The 20,572-nt window shown below is 40.1% G+C and overlaps 1 protein-coding gene and 1 long non-coding RNA gene across 4 annotated transcripts in view; both read left to right on the top strand.

Annotated features, from left to right (window-relative positions):
- The first annotated feature begins 249 nt into the window (after nt 1-249).
- On the top strand, nt 250-605 carry LOC115177765 (uncharacterized). The gene is made up of 2 exons (XR_003872482.1): nt 250-467; nt 505-605. It is a non-coding gene; the product is annotated as an uncharacterized LOC115177765 (long non-coding RNA).
- Nucleotides 606-4,058: 3,453 nt separating this feature from the next.
- LOC115177737 (zinc finger protein 271-like) overlaps nt 4,059-20,572 on the top strand; it is a 95,254-nt gene continuing 78,740 nt past the window's right edge. Inside the window, exons 1-4 of one of the 3 annotated variants that reach the window (XM_029738688.1) lie at nt 4,059-4,714; nt 15,398-15,563; nt 15,816-15,947; nt 18,301-18,568. In XM_029738688.1, coding sequence (XP_029594548.1) covers nt 4,706-4,714; nt 15,398-15,563; nt 15,816-15,947; nt 18,301-18,311 — 318 coding nt within the window. In that variant the 5' untranslated portion in view covers nt 4,059-4,705 and the 3' untranslated portion in view covers nt 18,312-18,568. Of the gene's footprint in view, nt 4,715-15,397; nt 15,564-15,815; nt 18,569-20,572 lie in introns of those variants that run through there. The other 2 variants (XM_029738686.1, XM_029738683.1) reach the window with 2 other exon arrangements.

Here is a 20,572-nt window from a genome sequence, read left to right as displayed (position 1 = left end):
ATATGCCTATCAGTTGAAATGAAGCAGATGGGAAACAAAGTGAAAATGACATGATTTGGGAACACCTCTCAGAACCTGTGGCCGAAAGGGGAAGACTGGGTGGAAGCATGAGGAAGCTTTTTAGTGCTTCTATTTTTGTGGAATCCAGCAGAAAAGTATCCTGGAGGCATAGAGTCAGGTGAAGAGAGAGTGGGAATTGTCATGGTCTCAGATTTCGGTTTCCATGAATATATTTAAACATGACATATCACATTGTCAATACTGTTGTGTTTTTGTTCTCCACTTTCCAAGTCTTATGCTTAGGAACCAGAAGGAGAGGAGTCGCCAGCTTCAGCTGGAATGTTAGTTGGTGTATGATGAGTGATGGAAATAAGTGGATGTATGGTGTGATCATAAAACAGAGGCCATAAGTCTCTAAGTTTGAATGCCTCACAGAAAGAAGGCAGAAACCTGAACCAGGACCAGAGGTTCCACGTCTGGTGATCCAAGGAACCAGGACCAGAGGTTCCACGTCTGATGATCCAAGAAACCAGGTCCGAGTGTTCCGGAAGAAAGGAATGAGCCAAGGAGGGAGGGTCCCTACAAGGTGGCTCTAACAATATTAACTACCATCCAGGTGAAAGGAAGCAACATGTGGTACCATCTAAACCACTGTACCAAAGTCCCGTCAGGAAGGAGGAGACAGGCAGGAGCCAGGCAGGAGCCAGGCAGGAGACAGGCAGGAGACAGGCAGGAGACAGGCAGGAGCCAGGCAGGAGACAGGCAGGAGCCAGGCAGGAGACAGGCAGGAGCCAGGCAGGAGCCAGGCAGGAGACAGGCAGGAGCCAGGCAGGAGACAGGCAGGAGCCAGGCAGGAGCCAGGCAGGAGACAGGCAGGAGCCAGGCAGGAGCCAGGCAGGAGACAGGCAGGAGCCAGGCAGGAGACAGGCAGGAGACAGGCAGGAGACAGGCAGGAGCCAGGCAGGAGCCAGGCAGGAGCCAGGCAGGAGACAGGCAGGAGCCAGGCAGGAGCCTGGCAGGAGACGAAGAGGAGGTGTATCGAGGAGCAACTTTCAACAGCCAACAGACACTCTCTCCTGAATATCCAGAGTCCAGGGATGGGGAGGAGTGACATGCCTGTTGCTCCTGATGACATACCTACTCTGGCAGATACCCCTGATAGAGGTGTTGTTCAAGGGGACGGAGAAACAACGACAGGAGAATGGAAAGGAGACTTTCTTATCAACTTCTCTGTCCTCACATGGTCTTTTTAACAGACAGTGAACCAGGACAGATGAAGAATGGTAGAATGGTCTTGACAGCAACAGCAACAAACCTAGAAGAAATTGTAAAATTACCTCCCACTAGAGACTAGTACACCAACTAAGACAATAGAAAAACCATAAGAAAGTGGGTTGATGCAGAAAATCTGGACATCTGTTACCAACTGGGGTAGCTACAATGAAGAAACTACCCAAGAATCAAACATTGATCAAAAATTTTGAAAAGCAATAACAAATGGCTTGTATAGGTGGGCTCAGTAAGAAGCAACTAAACATAGGATGGACAATTGCATTTTGTCTAGCAAATCACATTTGTCTGATCTTTTAATAGTACCTGAACTTGCATCTTTTGAAGAATGTGTTAAATGGAAAATGTTCAATGTATTCAGAGTCAATACTACATACCTTTGTGTAACATAGAATGCAGATTGGCATTAGGTAGCACTAAAGGTAGAAGATAATTAAACCAAAATATGTTGGGAGAACATGAATGTGCAACATATGACATGAGAACTGAATGAAATGGTCCTCATAATGATAGGTTTACTATGGTAAAAAGTAGATATGAATGTTTCTACAGCTATGGAGATAGTGGGATAGATGTGAGAAACACTACAGTTAATTGTTAAACTATTGGGTGTTAGAAACTGCAGGAGTTAGTAAATTTGATGATAAAGGAATGATTATGGATTACAAAGGTACATGTGGTAATATAACTCAAGTAACACTATCTTTTGCAGTGTTAAAGATGCATAACCTGGTAATCATTTACTATGGAGTGTATTGTCTATTACCTTTCTACCTTTGACAAGGGATAAATTAAGTTAGAACTTATGAATTTTGAATACTTAAACTTGTGGGTAAAATGGGGAAATTCCGGTTTCAAGTGTCCATGGACCATATCCTTAGTCCTTTAGCAGGTGTTTTCATTTGTGATTTCACTGTTGTTACAGAGGTGTCTGTAAGGAAGGATCTTGTTTAAGTGTCAAATTTAGAATGACATAAGGATTTTCTTATTTTCTTTATGTTTTAAATAACAGGCAAGGCTATGTACTACATGTTCATACTTCTTCATAGTATACTGATTTGTTATATGTACCCTCGTTCACTATTTGATAAGTTTGACTGGATCTTTTACTCCTATCCATGTTATCGTTTTGGAGATGTTTGGTCCAGCATATGACTATGTTTTATCTGTTCACATTTCGTTCAACACATTTACTATTCTATGTGTCTATTATTTTGGGTCCATCCTTATTGTCTCTAGTTTAATCATGTTTGATGTGGAACTATTTAGTCCCAGAGGAGGGATTATGTGGGAGAAAGGCTTGCTGAGGGAGGAAAAAATAGAAGCACATAGGCTAGCGGAAAAGGAGACGGGCCGCAGGCTCTAAGTGAAGGTGACAGGTGGTTATGATGTATACCAAGCGTAAGCATGCAATGCAAGCATTATTTCATATCCATATGAGGAGGCTAGCCCATACTATGTTAGAGCTAAAAGAAGATACGGGCGTTATCCATTGGGTGGAAAGGAAAAGATGGCAGAACCAATAGGGGTTTTACTTCATTTGCATAAAGGATGGACCTATGTTTTGTATATGCATAAAAGCAGAGCCGGGGCCAAAAGAAGGCAGTTGTTTTTCCGCGGACCGACTCGGCTTTACTACTCTGTATTAAAGTCTGTATTGAATTTACAAGTTCTTGTAAGAAGTGTTATTCTTAAGACAATTTTCCACCACATTAGCATATCAATTGTTAATATTAATGAACTCTGTAGGGTCTTCTCAGCTGCCCTTTATGACCCATTGTTGAACAAGACATGCCCACTAGGGCACATTACTCTACCAATTCTTTGTGACGATAATTACTGTTTGTATGCTTTCTGTGAATTACTTAGTTTAGTAAATAAATGATTTTAAGACAATTTATGTATGGATGAATCTTAGTAAAGACTGGGTTCGTGCAGATACAACAATTTACGACGTTTGGAATGAGACTGGACGCGAGGTAAAATACACCATTTAAACCAGAAGATAATCGGCCTATACTATAATAGAATATAATATATAATGTTATAATATAGGAAAGTTATATTAGGAAAATTATAACTTTGTAATCTGAATATTTTCCTTGGTGCCCCGATCTCCTAGTTAATTACAATTAAACGATTAATCAGTTTGATCGCGTGATAATAATTACAGGGAGTTAATTGATAAACATGTCTTCAGTTTAATGGTACCCCAAAGACACGACAGTACATTTGACTGTAGTTTAGTTTAGAAGAAAGACTTACGCAATGGTGTAAAGTACTTAAGTGAAAATACTTTAAAGTACTACTTAAATAGTTTTTGGGGGTATCTGTACTGTACTATTTATATATTTGACAACTTTTACTTCACTACATTCCTAAAGAAAATTATGTTATTTTTACTCCATACATTTTCCCTGACACCCAAAAGTACTTGTTACATTTTGAATGCATAGCAGGACTGAAAATGGTTCAATTCACATACTTATCAAGAGAACATCCCTGGACATCCCTACTGCCTCTGATCTTGCGGACTGACTAAACACAAATGTTTTGTTTGTAAATGATATCTGAGTGTGCCCCTGCCTATCCGTAAATTTAAAAAACAAGAAAATTGTGCCATCTGGTTTGCTTAGTTTAAGGATATTTTAATTTCATACTTTTACTTTTAATTCTTAAGTATATTTGAGATATTACGTTTACTTTTGATACTATATATTTGATACTGTATATTTAAAACCAATTACTTTTAGACTTTTACTCAAGTAGAATTTTATTGGGTTTAATTTTCTATTGTGGTATCTTTACTCTTACTTAAGTATGACACTTGGGTACTTTTTCCACCACTGGACGTACGTTTATTTTTGACTAGAGAATTACTTGTGAATTAGGTTTGATGCACCTGTTGCAGTGACTTGCATACATAGCTCTTTGTCCTTTCTGTGCTGGTAGTGTACAGCAGCTGCCTATATCACCAGCGAAAGACCAGAACAAGTCATTCCCAGACACTCCCTCACTAGAGATCGGCGCGTTGAGATACTCCCTCTTTGCGCATGTGTTCCAAATGGCTGCTAGGTAAAAGTAGACGATAGCAGAAAACAGGACTCTTAGTGAAAGGGGGTGTTGTTGAACGTTTTCTTGACATTACTCGACTTTTATAGATCACACAAAATGTTATCCAGGAACTTTCTGAAGTAATATTAGGCTACTTGTGACGTTTATTTTTGCTAACTTAATTACGATATTTAAATAGATGTTTGATTGCTCTGGTCTAGGGGCGCATCAGTTGCAGCCTTGAGAATCGAAATATCTCTCCGCAACCCCCTAGTCATTATCTGAACAATACAACAAAGTTGTCTAACTGTACTGTAACCTACAACATTTCATATCATACAGAGAAACAATAGCTTCCACAATGGATCGGGTAAGTCTGGCTATAACAGTATATGCCCGCTGTGTTTTATAAAATGTCTAGGCCTAGTTTCATCATCTTTGAACCTCCACATTGCTGTGTTCTGTTTGGGGCGGCAGGTAGCCTAGTGGTTAGAGCGTTGGGTCAGTAACCGAATCCACGAGCTGACAAGGTTAACGTCTGTCGTTCTGGCCCTGAACAAGGCAGTTAATCCATTGTTCATAAGCCGTCATTCTAAATAAGATTTATTTTCTATATCGGGCTTGCCTAGTTAAATAAAGGTTACATTTACATTTTAAAAAGTAGCCTACAACTATATCATTTGTATTGTAACGACCCTGGGTTATAACGGCGGATATCGACTCTGCCGCTCGAGCATGCTTTTGCGGTATTAGCGCGCTGGACTTCGGGCTAGAAGGTCGAGGGTTTGAGACCTGCTCCCAGCTTGTTTCATTACAGTATTTATTATGGATCCCCATTCGTTGCCAACGCAGCAGCTACTCTTCCTGGGGTCCAGCAAAATGAAGGCAGTTCATACAATCATGTTTAGGAATCTGTGACAATAACCTAATTATCTCCTTCCTCCCGAAGTGTGCACATGTTCACATTCCTTCACTGATTTCTTGCGTATTAGACATTATTTGACCAGATATTCAAGTGGCAGTTCTAACAAAGAAAATAAACGGCTGCAGTCTAAACACGTTGTTTTTCCCTCGGGGGTATCCACGTCGGAACCGGATGTAGTTTGATTGCCATCTTAAGGGAGGTCCAATTCCCAAACTTTTTTTATTTTTTTCATATTTTTTTTTATAACAGTAACATGCAAAACATAAACAAACAGCCAGAGGGATTCCAAAGAAATGAGAAAAAAAGAACAAAAAACTATTCCACATTATATCAAATCAAATACAGACATATAGCGAATAAATTTTTTTGACATTTTGTTTTGTATACGTTTTAAAGACTAAATAGTTTTCCTAATCAGATAAAAAAATTAAAGGGGCTTTTTCTTCATAAATTTTGATTTTTGTATGAAATATTTTCCTAATAAAATAAAGAGATTTATGACATACTCACGTTCAAGTGTGGAATCAGTGTAGTAAAATAATATGTCAAACTTGTATGCAATTTGAGGCCAAGATGTATTTTTACATCAGTCCAGACCACTTCACTATATAAACAATTACAGAATAAGTGTTCAATAGATTCAGTTTCTAGTTCACAAAAACTGCATTCACTGGTAACATCAAGTATATACAGTGGGGGAAAAAAGTATTTGATCCCCTGCTGATTTTGTACGTTTGCCCACTTACAAAGAAATGATCAGTCTATAATTTTAATGGTAGATTTATTTGAACAGTGAGAGACAGAATAACAACAAAAAAATCCATAAAAACGCATGTCAAAAATGTTCTAAAATGATTTGCATTTTAATGAGGGAAATAAGTATTTGACCCCTCTGCAAAACATGACTTAGTACTTGGTGGCAAAACCCTTGTTGGCAATCACAGAGGTCAGACGTTTCTTGTAGTTGGCCACCAGGTTTGCACACATCTCAGGAGGGATTTTGTCCCACTCCTCTTTGCAGATCTTCTCCAAGTCATTAAGGTTTCGAGGCTGACGTTTAGCAACTCGAACCTTCAGCTCCCTCCACAGATTTTCTACGGGATTAAGGTCTGGAGACTGGCTAGGCCACTCCAGGACCTTAATGTGCTTCTTCTTGAGCCACTCCTTTGTTGCCTTGGCCGTGTGTTTTGGGTCATTGTCATGCTGGAATACCCATCCATGACCCATTTTCAATACCCTGGCTAAGGGAAGGATGTTCTCACCCAAGATTTGACGGTACATGGCCTCGTCCATCGTCCCTTTGATGCGGTGAAGTTGTCCTGTCCCCTTAGCAGAAAAACACCCCCAAAGCATAATGTTTCCACCTCCATGTTTGACGGTGGAGATGGTGTTCTTGGGGTCATAGGCAGCATTCGTCCTCCTCCTCCAAACACGGCGAGTTGAGTTGATGCCAAAGAGCTCCATTTTGGTCTCATCTGACCACAACACTTTCACCAGTTGTCCTCTGAATCATTCAGATGTTCATTGGCAAACTTCAGACGGGCATGTATATGTGCTTTCTTGAGCAGGGGGACCTTGCGGGCGCTGCAGGATTTCAGTCCTTCACGGCATAGTGTGTTACCAATTGTTTTCTTGGTGACTATGGTCCTAGCTGCCTTGATCTTTGACAAGATCCTCCCGTGTAGTTCTGGGCTGATTCCTCACCGTTCTCATGATCATTGCAACTCCACGAGGTGAGATCTTGCATGGAGCCCCAGGCCGAGGGAGATTGAAAGTTCTTTTGTGTTTCTTCCATTTGCGAATAATCGCACCAACTGTTGTCACCTTCTCACCAAGTTGCTTGGCGATGGCCTTGTAGCCCATTCCAGCCTTGTGTAGGTCTACAATCTTGTCCCTGACATCCTTGGAGAGCTCTTTGGTCTTGGCCATGGTGGAGGGTTTGGAATCTGATTGATTGATTGCTTCTGTGGACAGGTGTCTTTTTTACAGGTAACAAGCTGCGGATAGGAGCACTCCCTTTAAGAGTGTGCTCCTAACCTCAGCTCATTACCTGTATAAAAGACACCAGGGAGCCAGAAATCTTTCTGATTGAGAGGGGGTCAAATACTTATTTCCCTCATTAAAATGCAAATCAATTTATAACATTTTTGACATGTGTTTTTCTGGATATTTTAGTTGTTATTCTGTCTCTCATTGTTCAAATAAACCTACCATTAAAAGTATAGACTGATCCTTTCTTTATCAGTGGGCAAACGTGCAAAATCAGCAGGGGATCAAATACTTTTTTCCCCCACTGTATTTAGAAATCAAGCTATTACACGGATAGAATCTATGTATTATCTTAAAGGAGATCTCTTTTACTTTATTGGTCACCATAAATTTGTGTGGAGTGAGCCAAGCACGGCGCCAGTTTACATCAAACGATGAAGCCCAAGAAAATATCGCAGAGGGAATAGACTTCCTGTAGAAAATATCCTTTAATAAATGATTGTTGAATTTTGTATCTAGTAGACCAATGCCATTCACCTGAATATCGCTTACAATCGGAGATATTCCAAAATATGCATTATTCTGAACTAAAGTTTTTATCCCACTAGGTATAGCTTTAATAACAGTGTCATATTCCTTGCTTGAAACCTCAAAGTTGTATCTTTCCATAAATTCTCTCCTTGTAAATAGATTCCCACTAATATTAACTAATTGGCTGACAAGGACAATGTTTTTCGAGAACCATTTATGGTTAAATAACATCTTGTTTCTATATAATATCGACCCATTGTTCCATATAAAACATTTATGAGGTGAAAAGTTGTGTTCATACAACAAAGCCCAGCACATTAAAGCCTGCTTGTGAAAATATGCCAGTTTCACAGGAAGTTTACCCACAATATATGGACATTGTAGTAAAAAATTAAGCCCTCCGAGCTTCTGGAAAACAAAATGAGGTATAATATTCCAGAAACTGAGGATTTTTTATGTATCTTTTAATCCAGTTGACCTTTGATATCTGATTGAAGAGAGTGAAATCTAAGACATTTAGACCGCCATCCCACACCCTGTTGGTGATAACATCTCTTTTTATCTTATGTGGCTTGTTTTTCCATATGAAGTTGTACAAAAGCCTATCTAAGGTACAGCAAGTGGATTTGGGAATATCAATAGAAAAAAAAAGATAGCCCCTCAGCTTTGGATAAAAGCACCCTTCCTTGAAGACTTAAATCCCTCCCCAACCATGAGGATAATTTTTTGTTGTTGACAGATTCAGTTACAGGGTTCAAATTAAGATCATTCATAGCCTTAAGATTTTTGGTGATCTTTACACCAAGGTAGGTTACAGTATCTTTTTCAGATATGTTACAATCTGCTGGATTGACAGCTCCTTTCAAAACAAACATCTCACATTTGGAAAGATTTAATGCAAAACCTGAGATTTTGGAGAACTGCTTCACGATATCCAATGCTAATCTAGCTTGAGACACATTTTTAAAAAAAAGTGAGGTGTCATCCGCCAGTTGGGATATCTTGATCTCTCTGGCCTGGAATGTAATGCATTCAAATGGACTTTTATGAACTAATGAGCATAACATTTGAGATACTAACAAAAATAAAAAAAGGTGAAATTGGACAACCTTGTCGTATTCCTTTGTAAATGTTAAACCTCGAGGATGTTCCATGACAGAGTTTGATACAGCTATTGCCACAAGTATACAGAGTTCTAATAGCATCAACAAAAAAACAACCACATTTGAAATGCTTAAGACAATCAAAGATAAAATTGTGACTTACTGTATCAAATGCTTTCTGAAAATCCAAAAATAGGATAACAGGGAAGTCATCTAATAGATCACAATACTCAACCAAGTCTAACACCAGCCTCAGATTATTAGATATATGGTGCCCTTTCATAAACCCTGATTGACATTCATCAATCAGATCATTTAAGCAAGACTTTAACCTTTTTGCAAAGATTAAGGCTATAATTTTGTAGTCGTTATTTAGGAGTGTGATTGGACGCCAATTATCAGTACTTAGGAGATCCTTGTGTGGTTTAGGTATAAGAGTAATAACCCCTTGCTTCAGAGAGGCAGATAGTTCTCCCTTCTTTATAGCCTCCTTAAAGGTTTCAAGTAAAAAAGGTGCTATTTCTTCAGAGAATATTTTGTAAAATTCAGAGGTTAATCCATCACAACCTGGAGATTTGTTCTTTTTTAACTGAGCAACCCCGTACTGGATGTCCATAATGGATAGATCTTGGCAACAAGACTGATTGAGTTCTTCACTAACCGAATTAACATTCTTTATAGAATCAAGGAGATCCTTAGAGTCACTCAAATTGTTATCTAAGGAGTAAAGATTCTCATAAAACCTAGTGGTAAAGTCTTATAACAACTCTCTATCCTCAGTGGTAACCCCATTAATCTTAACTTTCCGAAGTGTGTTGAGTTCCCCTCTCCTCTTTTCCAAATAAAAAAAGTATCTACTGTTCTTTTCACCTTTTTCAAGCCATTGTTTTCTAGATCTTATGAAAGCTCCTCTAGCCTTTTCCTCATACAATGTATCTAGTTGATTCTGTAAATCATTCAATTTATTTTTCTCATTAAGATCAAGATGCTCAATCTCTGTGATATCGGCAATTGTTTTAGAGAGTTCAGCTACCTCACATCTCCTTCTTAAAGCAAGTCGTTTTCCATAAGTAATACAGGCTGAGTGGATTTTAAACTCAGCAGTTCCCAATATTTCCCATATTCTGCATTAGATGTAGCTAAACTCCAGTAAACCGAAATTAGATTCTTAATCACATTTTTTAAATCATCATGCAATAACAATGAGTTATTTAATTTCCAATAACCACCAGAGTGTTTCTTACCATCATTGCTGCACATTCTTACAGTCAACCATATGACTTTATGATCCGTCAGGACTGCAGGCAGTATTTTTACCTCTACAAGACTAGAGGTTATCACCCACAAATCAATTCTTGATTGTAAAGAACGATCTCTATTACTCCATGTGTATTGTATCTTTCCAGGGGTTTTTACTCTCCATATGTCAATTAAGTCCAGGCTTTGGCAGGCAATTCACCAACTTGTTCACACCAATGTTAGGCCTATGAGGCAATCTATCAGTCTCATTAGAATAAACCATATTAAAATCTCCAACTGTAATCTGACTGGATGGATATTTTCTCAGAAGACTTTTAAGAATTTCTTCAATTTCCTGTAGAAGTTAGTTATTTGGAGGACTAGGACAGTATCCATATACATTACACAACACAAATAATCTGTCCATGTGGTTGATGACCGCTACTAGCCAATGTCCATTGGAGTCCATTTGAGTAAACAAACATTTCCCTTTGAAATTGTGTGCTAAAATTGCAACCCCAGCTGAATGATTTGTCCCGTGGGCCAACAAAAATGACACTGCCCCACTGATTTTTCCAATAATTATAGTCCTCTTTGCATGAATGTGTTTCTTGAACGAATACAAGATCTGCGTTGCAGTCCTTACAAAACAAAAAAAAGCTTTTCTCTTCAACAGGTTTCGTATTCACTGGCATTGATTGACATAAACTTCAAGTCCATATCTATAGAATAGAAAGAAAAATCCTATGCAATCTCAACTTTACCCTCTCTATAAAAAGTTGCTTCATATATGTATTAACAGAAGTCTTAACTTGTAAAACAGTAACACCATATTTCAAAACTAAAACGTTCCGTTTGCAGTGAGGAAGGAGCTACCTTGTAAACCTACCGACAGAACAAATCACCCCGGTCGTATTTATTTTCCGTTGGCGAAAAAGGCTCTGATTCCCCTGTAGTATCCACCCTTTACTTGATTTCGGACCTGTTGTACAAGAGGCCACCATTTTGCCTTTGCTGCCTTGTCTGCTGCAGTCAAGTCCTCCCCGAATCTAAGTTCTCTCTTTCAGAACGGCGCTTTCCTTTGCTTTCTTCCAAACTGCATCTCTCGCTGTGCGAAAAGCAAACTTGATGATGATCGAGCGGCTGACGATGGCATCTTGTTTTTTCCCAATACGATGAGCGACATCCACAGCCATATCTATATATCCATCGGGGAAGTCCGGTGCCACACGGTTACAGATGTCTCTAACTAAGCGCTTCATATTCTCATCCTGGTCCTCCGGGACACCGTAAAGCTGTAGCCCCCCCCTTCTCCAGTATCGCTCTGCTTCCGATAAGCGCTCTTGCATGTCTGCGATGGTCTTCTCCTGAGCAGTGCGTTTCTCAGACGTAGCAGTGTTTGCAAGTTTAAGCTCTTCGATACTCTTGTATGCATGATTCAGAGAGGTCTCGAGGTCAACTATTGTGTTTTCACGTATCATTTTCTCCAGACCATCAGCTCTTTCGTTTATCTTTGCAGAGACAGCATCGATTATGTTGACCTGTAGTTCGCGCAAAGACAATTCTTTGTGTGTCTTTTTGGGTGCAGGACTATTGACTGCATTTTCAGAATCAACCGAATGTCCAGCATCCTCCATTTCTTCTCCTGAGGAGTCAGGTGGCGCTTTTTCTCCAGTGTATGAGTGCTCAGCTAGCAACTGCCTTCTCCTCCCTTTGCTCTTTCGCACATTTTTTCCTTCCATTTCTCAAATTTCCAGATCAAATTAGCGGTCAACTAAGCGTTGTTCTCTATTATGTTTACTATAAGCCAAGTTCCGTTAACTTTTATCCCTCGCAAACTTACTTAAATGTAAGGTTACTCGGAGCAAGCTGAAATCTCGTCTGCACTCGCCGCCATCTTTTCCCGGCTTTTTCCAATTCCCTAACGTTGGCCCTGGATTTAGCTTGAAGGAGCGATTGAACAACTTTGGTCACTTACGGGGTTGATATGACCCACAATTCATTGCAAACTGTAGTCACATGTCAAACTCTGGTGGCCGCTAAGTGTCACATTTAATCAACACCCTGCATTTTCGGTATCTCAGTAAAAATATGAAGCTAGCTTTCAATTATAAAAATATATATTAGTGTTGGCAAATTGGCTTAGTTTTGTAGTGAGGAGTGCAATTCCGAAATGTATTTGAATAAATGACCAAACTATAAAACTAGCTAGCCAGCTATGGGTAACTGTAGCTAGCTACCTGACAGGAGCGCTAGTGTTGGGGATTTTCCAGTACCTATACTGTTTTCTTAGAAGTAGTAAGCAGAATCGATATAGGGTTAACCATTAGTATATGTGTAAGCAGAACCAATGTGTATGTGCAAGCTGAGTCAATACAGACTTAACCATTCTGGGTCATGCCTGGTCTTCTGAAGGCTATTGGACATGCACATTAGTTAATCATTTATAGGCACCATTAGCCTGGTCTTGTGAAGGCCATTGGACATGCACATTAGTTAATCATTTACAGGAACCACTAGACATGTACCTGTTTAGGGAGGTACAGTTGATGTCGGAAGTTTACATCCACCTTAGCCAAATACATTTAAACTCAGTTTTTCACAATTCCTGACATTTAATCCGAGTAAAAATTCCCTGTCTTAGGTCAGTTAGGATCACCACTTTATTTTAAGAATGTGAAATGTCAGAATAATAGTAGAGAGAATGATTTATTTCAGCTTTTATTTCTTTTATCACATTCCCAACGGGTCAGAAGTTTACACACACTCAATTAGAATTTGGAATCATTGCCTTTAAATTGTTTAACTTGGGTCAAACGTTTCAGGTAGCCTTCCACAAGCTTCCCACAATAAGTTGGGTGACTTTTGGCCCATTCCTCCTGACAGAGCTGGTGTAACTGAGTCAGGTTTGTAGGCCTCCTTGTTCGCACACACATTTTCAGTTCTGCCCACTTATTTTCTATAGGATTGAGGTCAGGGCTTTGTAATGGCCACTCCAATACCTTGACTTGGTTGTGCTTAAGCCATTTTGCCACAACTTTGGAAGTATGCTTGGGGTCATTGTCCATTTGGAAGACCCATTTGCGACCAAGCTTTAACTTCCTGACTGATGTCTTAAGATGATGCTTCAATATATCCACATAATTTTCCTTTCCTCATGATGCCATCTATTTTGTTACATGCACCAGTCCCTCCTGCAGAAAAGCACCCCCACAACATGATGCTGCCACCCCCGTGCTTGACGGTTGGGATGGGGTTCTTCGGCTTGCAAGCCTTTCCCTTTTTCCTCCAAACATAACGATGGTCATTTTGGCCAAACAGTTCTATTTTTGTTTCATCAGACCAGAGGACATTTCTCCAAAAATTAAGATCTTTGTCCCCATGTGCCGTTGCAAACCGTAGTCTGGCTTTTTTATGGTGGTTTTGGAGCAGTGGCTTCTTCCTTGCTGAGCGGCCTTTCAAGTTATGTCGATATAAGACTCGTTTTACTGTGGATATAGATACTTTTGTACCTGTTTCCTCCAGCATCTTCACAAGGTCCTTTGCTGTTGTTCTGGGATTGATTTGCACTTTTTGCACCAAAGTATGTACATCTCTTGGAGACAGAACGCATCTCCTTCCTGAGCTGTATGATGGCTGCGTGGTCCCATGGTGTTTATACTTGCATACAATTGTTTGTACAGATGAACGTGGTACCCTCAGGCGTTTGGAAATTGCTCCCAAGGATGAACCAGACTTGTGGAGGTTTACATTTTTTTCTGAGGTCTTGACTGATTTATTTTGATTTTCCCATGATGTCAAGCAAAGAGGCACTGGGTTTGAAGGTAGGCCTTGAAATACATCCACAGGTACACCTCCAATTGACTCAAATGATGTCAATTGGCCTATCAGAAGTTTCTAAAGCCATGACATAATTTTCTGGAATTTTCCAAGCTGTTTAAAGGCACAGTCAACTTGGTGTATGTAAACTTCTGACCCACTGAAATTGTGATACAGTGAAATAATCTGTCTGTAAACAATTGTTGAAAAAATTACTTGTGTCATGCACAAAGTAGATGTCCTGACTTGCCAAAACTATAGTTTGTTAACAAGAAATTTGTAGAGTGGTTGAAAAACTAGTTTTAATGACTCCAACCTAAATGTATGTAAACTTCTGACTTCAACTGTATATATATTATATATAATATTATATATATATTTTTTGTAATAGTACTATGGTGATGCCACCAATATAATCTAAGATGGGTGTAAATAAGTCAGAAGTGAGACAAAAAGATAATGGTGGCGAAATGTCAAAGGGTATTTTGCCTAAAGAGGAGTGACTATGTAATGGTGAAACTGTATAAAAGGAGTGTGCTGAGACTGGCGAAGTCAGATGATCCTTGGACCAGCTTGGCTTTGGAATAGTCTATATAAATGTAATGTTCCGGTATCTGAGAAATATTATTGGACCAATATTTCCACGACGCTAGCTAGATACGTTAGCTTACTAGGTACATTGATAGCTTTAGGTTGGTTGTTTTTAAGTTAAACTTCAAGATTTCCACAAAGGACGTTGCCTCCGATCTTCACTCTCCCTCGCTTGGGCAAGGGACATTTTAAGGTACACTCGGATGTAAAACGCAATTCAAGATCTGAGGGTTTAGGGCCGAGGGTTGTTGAGGTTGAAACGCAGCTGGAAGGCAATCGGGAAGAGGCAAGATCAGGTGGGACCATTATAGCCAATGAGAGGGCAGATATGCGTGTTTTCACTAGTTGCCACAATGTCGAACATCTATATCGTATTTTTATTTATTTAGAGTTAGGCATAAAGTTTGTGTTTTCAAGGTTAAGGTTAAAAATCACATTTAAAAAGATCAGTTGTAGAAATGGATGTGCTTTATGGCTTTGTTTGTGGTAACTAGTGACGACCAAAGTGTTTTTTTCCTCAAAGTTGCCGGGATGTCATGTGTCCTACTTTTACCAATACACTCCTAACAACCAACTCGTTACGAAAATGTATATATGATCAAATAAGTCAGAAGCCAGATTTTGGGCCCAGTTATCCCTCTTGCGTTGTTTGATAGGAAATGACTGGTATAACAAATATGGTGGAAACTAGCCCAAGTCCACCAATCCAATGCCCTTAGATTTGTGGGTTGTAGTGAACGATTGAACATTTCAGGTAAAAGGAGATATTCGAGGGATGCACCCAAATCAGAGGTTTAGACTGAATTAATACAATATTTGGTTTAATGATCAACTGTAAACTTCTTGTGGCCAACAGGACAAAGCTAGTCCGTCCCCCTCCACACTCCAGGAGTCCCCAGGTCCACCGCCTCTCCGTACTTTACTGCTGGTTCTGGTCGACTGTAGGAAAACACCAGGGCAGAGTGGAACTGAGAGACGAGAAGAGGAACATGGAGATATGATTTCATTAAGTAAGAACCATGGTGTGTGGATTAGTCTGCTTCTGTAACAATTAATTGGTAAATGTATATATTGATGAAAATATTTGGTAGTTCCACCCAATTTTGAGAAGTGTAACTTGGTCCCCCCAAAAAACGTTTAATTTCACCTAATTTTAACTTTCGTTCATGAAGAGCACCTTTGATTTCATAAAAGGCCTTAATTTCATGGAAGGACCCATCTGTTTATGGACCCATATTCGCAAAACCTAAGTGTTCAATGTCTTTGTTTCACAGGGGACATCCCTAATCGTTGCTCTCTTAGTGGGAGGGGCTTATCATCTGGAGAGCCTCAACAACATCATGATGCTGACAAGAAAGAGAAGAGTCTCTCCAGATCAGAACACCTTAAGAAACACCAGCATAGAGGTATAGGGAAGAAATCTCACCACTGCTGCTCTGTCTGTGGGAAGAGTTTGGCTAAACAAGACTTGACAATTCATGAGCAAATTCACACTCTAGAGCATGCATCTAGAACCTTCAAATTTCATCAGAGAATTCATTCAGGGGAGGGACCTTATACCTGCTTAGATTGTGGGAAATACTTAAATCAGTCAGGAGCCCAGACTAAACGCAAACACACAGGAGAGAAGCCTTATAGCTGTGATCAGTGTGGGAAGAGCTTCAATAAGTCAGGACACCTGACTACACACCAACGCATACACACAGGAGAGAAGCCTTATAGCTGTGATCAGTGTGGGAAGAGGTTTACTCAAAGTTACGATCTGACTGTACACCAGCGCATACACACAGGAGAGAAACCTTATAGCTGTGTTCAGTGTGGGAAGAGTTTCAATCAATCAGGAGCCCTGACTACACACCAACGCATACACACAGGAGAGAAACCTTATAGCTGTGACCAGTGTGGGAAGAGCTTCAATAATTCAGGAGCCCTGACTACACACCAACGCATACACACAGGAGAGAAGCCTTATAGCTGTGATCAGTGTGGGAAGAGCTTCAATCAATCAGGACACCTGTCTGAACACCAACGCATACACACAGGAGAGAAGCCTTATAGTTGTGATCAGTGTGGGAAGAGTTTCAATCAATCAGGATCCCTGACTACACACCAACGCATACACACAGGAGAGAAACCTTATAGCTGTGATCAGTGTGGGAAGAGTTTCAGTGACTCAGGATCCATGATTCTACACCAACGCATACACACAGGAGAGAAGCCTTATAGCTGTGATCAGTGTGGGAAGAGCTTCAATCAATCAGAAACCCTGAGCAAACATCAACGCATACACACAGGAGAGAAGCCTTATAGCTGTGATCAGTGTGGGAAGAGCTTCAATCAATCAGGAGACCTAACTAGACACCAACGCATACACACAGGAGAGAAGCCTTATAGTTGTGATCAGTGTGGGAAGAGCTTCAGTCGATCAGGAGACCTGACTACACACCAACGCATACACACAGGAGAGAAGCCTTATAGCTGTGATCAGTGTGGGAAGAGTTTCAATCACTCAGGAGACCTGACTACACACCAACGCATACACACAGGAGAGAAGCCTTATAGCTGTGATCAGTGTGGGAAGAGCTTCAATCACTCAGGAGCCCTGACTACACACCAACGCATACACACAGGAGAGAAGCCTTATAGCTGTGATCAGTGTGGGAAGAGCTTCAATAATTCAGGAGACCTGACTAAACACCAACGCATACACACAGGAGAGAAGCCTTATAGCTGCATTCAGTGTGGGAAGAGCTTCAATCAATCAGGACACCTGTCTGAACACCAACGCATACACACAGGAGAGAAGCCTTATAGCTGTGATCAGTGTGGGAAGAGCTTCAATCAATCAGTACACCTGTCTGAACACCAACGCATACACACAGGAGAGAAGCCTTATAGTTGTGATCAGTGTGGGAAGAGCTTCAATCAATCAGGAGACCTGACTATACACCAACGCATACACACAGGAGAGAAGCCTTATAGCTGTGATCAGTGTGGGAAGAGTTTCAGTCGATCAGGACACCTGACTAAACACCAACGCATACACACAGGAGAGAAGCCTTATAGCTGTGATCAGTGTGGGAAGAGCTTCAATCAATCAGGACACCTGATTACACACCAACACATACACACAGGAGAGAAGCCTTATAGCTGTGATCAGTGTGGGAAGAGCTTCAATCAATCAGGACACCTGTCTGAACACCAACGCATACACACAGGAGAGAAGCCTTATAGCTGTGATCAGTGTGGGAAGAGCTTCAGTCGATCAGGAGACCTGATTACACACCAACGCACACACACAGGAGAGAAATCTTACTCCTGTCTTTGTGGAAAGAGATTTGCTCATTCAGGGTCACTGAAAAAACACCAGAAAGCTCAAACATGTTTTCTTTCATCTCCCTCCTCTCTGGCACTGGTTCCAGATCCCTAAATAAAGTTTAAATAGAAAACATATTGTAAAGAGTCATGTCTCCCATTCTCTAACAGTTTACTAAATTTGATTGCCATGGTAACCTGTGTAGCATAATATGCAGCTCTGGATCCATATGTATCAAGCGTCTTGGAGTAGGAGTGCTGTGTGTGTGGTGGGGTGGGGGTGTTCAGAGCTGTATCTTATTTCATTAACTCCTATTATCCATTAAATAATGTATAATAAAATGTTTCACCAATAGTAGGTGTATATTCATGTGATGGAAATGTTGTCTGAAGAGAGAGCTTTGAATTGTACATCTTGTCTCATACAATCATTGGTTCCTGTAGGTGCTGGGTAGAGATGTGAGGGGGAGACGGTCATGACCCCCTCAGACATTTTAACAGAACATCCAGAATATGTTCTATAAGTTACATGCAGGAACCAAACGTTAATGATGAATAATGTAAATCATTCAAATATAACTTGTCTGTGTAAGCAGTATATAAGAGAACTAACGGGACTGCCCCGAAAGAGCTCCCGACCGACGTGTACTATGGTGCATTAAGTTTGTTGCAACCTCTCCAGCTTGCTGATAATAAAGAATGATGCATTTAAGTTTGACTGAGTCCTTGGTAGTAATTTCCACGACACATGTATTGAAAAATACATTAAATCCTTTATCCTATGTCGCACTGCATGAGGCAAATGGTGGTCACACCAGATTCTGACTACCGTTTTTTTAAGGTATCTGTGACCAACAGATGCATAACAGTTGAAGTCGGATGTTTACATCCACCTTAGCCAAATACATTTAAACTCAGTTTTTCACAATTCCTGTCATTTAATCCTAGTAAAAATTCCCTGTCTTAGGTCAGTTAGGATCACCACTTTATTTTAAGAATGTGAAATGTCAGAATAATAGTAGAGAGTGATTTATTTCAGCTTTTATTTATTTCATCACATACCTAGTGGGTCAGAAGTTTACATACACTCAATTAGTATTTGGTAGCATTGCCTTTAAATTGTTTAACTTGAGTCAAACGTTTCTGGTAGCCTTCCACAAGCTTCCCACAATAAGTTGGGTGAATTTTGGCACATTCCTTTTTCAGTTCTGCCCACACATTTTCTATAGGATTGAGGTCAGGGCTTTGTGATGGCCACTCCAATACCTTGACTTTGTTGTCCTTAAGCCATTTTGCCACAACTTCAGAAGTATGCTTGGGGTCATTGTCCATTTGGAAGACCCATTTGCGACCAAGCTTTAACTTCCTGACTGATGTCTTGAGATGTTGCTTCAAGATATCCACATAATTTTCCTTTCCTCATCTATTTTGTGCCATGCACCAGTCCCTCCTGCAGTAAAGCACCCCCAAAACATGATGCTGCCACCGCCGAACTACACGGTTGGGATGGTGTTCTTCGGCTTGCAAGCCTCCCCATTTTTCGTCCAAACATAATGATGGTCATTATGGCCAAACAGTTCCATTTTTGTTTCATCAGACCGGAGGACAATTCTCCAAAAAGTACGATCTTTGTCCCCATGTGCAGTTGCAAACCGTAGTCTGGCATTTTTATGGCGGTTTTGGAGCAATGGCTTCTTCCTTGCTGAGGTGCCTTTCAGGTTATGTCGATATAGGACTCAATTTGTTCCTGTTTCCTCCAGCATCTTCACAAGGTCCTTTTCTGTTGTTCTGGGATTGATTTGCACTTTTCGAACCAAAGTACATTCATCTCTAGGAGACAGATTGTGTCTCCTTCCTGAGTGGTATGACGGCTGCATGGTCCCATGGTGTTAATACTTGCATACTATTGTTTGTACAGATGAACGTGGTACTTTCAGGCGTTTGGAAATTGCTCCCAAGGATGAACCGGACTTGTGGAGGTCTACAATTTTTTTCTAAGGTATTGGCTGATTTATTTTGATTTTCATATGATGTCAAGCAAAGAGGCACTGAGTTCAAAGGTAGGCCTTGAAATACATCCACAGGTACACCTCCAATTGACTCAAATGATGTCAATTAGCCTATCAGCAGCTTCTAAAGCCATTAAATCATCTTCTGGAATTTTCCAAGCTGTTTAAAGGCACAGTCAACTTAGTGTATGTAAACTTCTGACCCACTGGAATTGTGATACAGTGACATAATCTGTCTGTAAACAATTGTTGGAAAAATGACTTGTATCATGCACAAAGTAGATGTCCTAACCGATTTGCCAACACTATAGTTTGTTTACAAGAAATTTGTGGAGTGGTTGAAAAACAAGTTTATTGACTCCAACCTAAGTGTATGTAAACTTCTGACTTCAATTGTATCTGTATTCCCAGTCATGTGAAATCCATAGATTAGGGTCTAATTCATTCATTTCAATTGACATATTTTTTTATATGAACTGTAACTCAGTAAAATCGTACACATTGTTGCATTTATGTTTTTGTTGAGTGCAATAATTATAGAAGAAACTAATTGAGTAAATGATTGGTCCTACTAGTGTTTTAGGTGTTCTGGGTCAGAACTGTTTCAATGTGACTTACACCCATCAGAGTATCTGTGCTATGAAGGGCTCAACAGTGGAACTGCCCTGCACATATCAACATCCAAGTTAGCATGTAGTCTCAGAACC

Source organism: Salmo trutta, chromosome 38 (genome assembly GCF_901001165.1).
Source record: "Salmo trutta chromosome 38, fSalTru1.1, whole genome shotgun sequence".
Taxonomy (NCBI): Eukaryota; Metazoa; Chordata; class Actinopteri; order Salmoniformes; family Salmonidae; genus Salmo; species Salmo trutta.
Note: the sequence above shows the minus strand (reverse complement) of the source record. Positions and strands in the feature narration are given on the sequence as shown.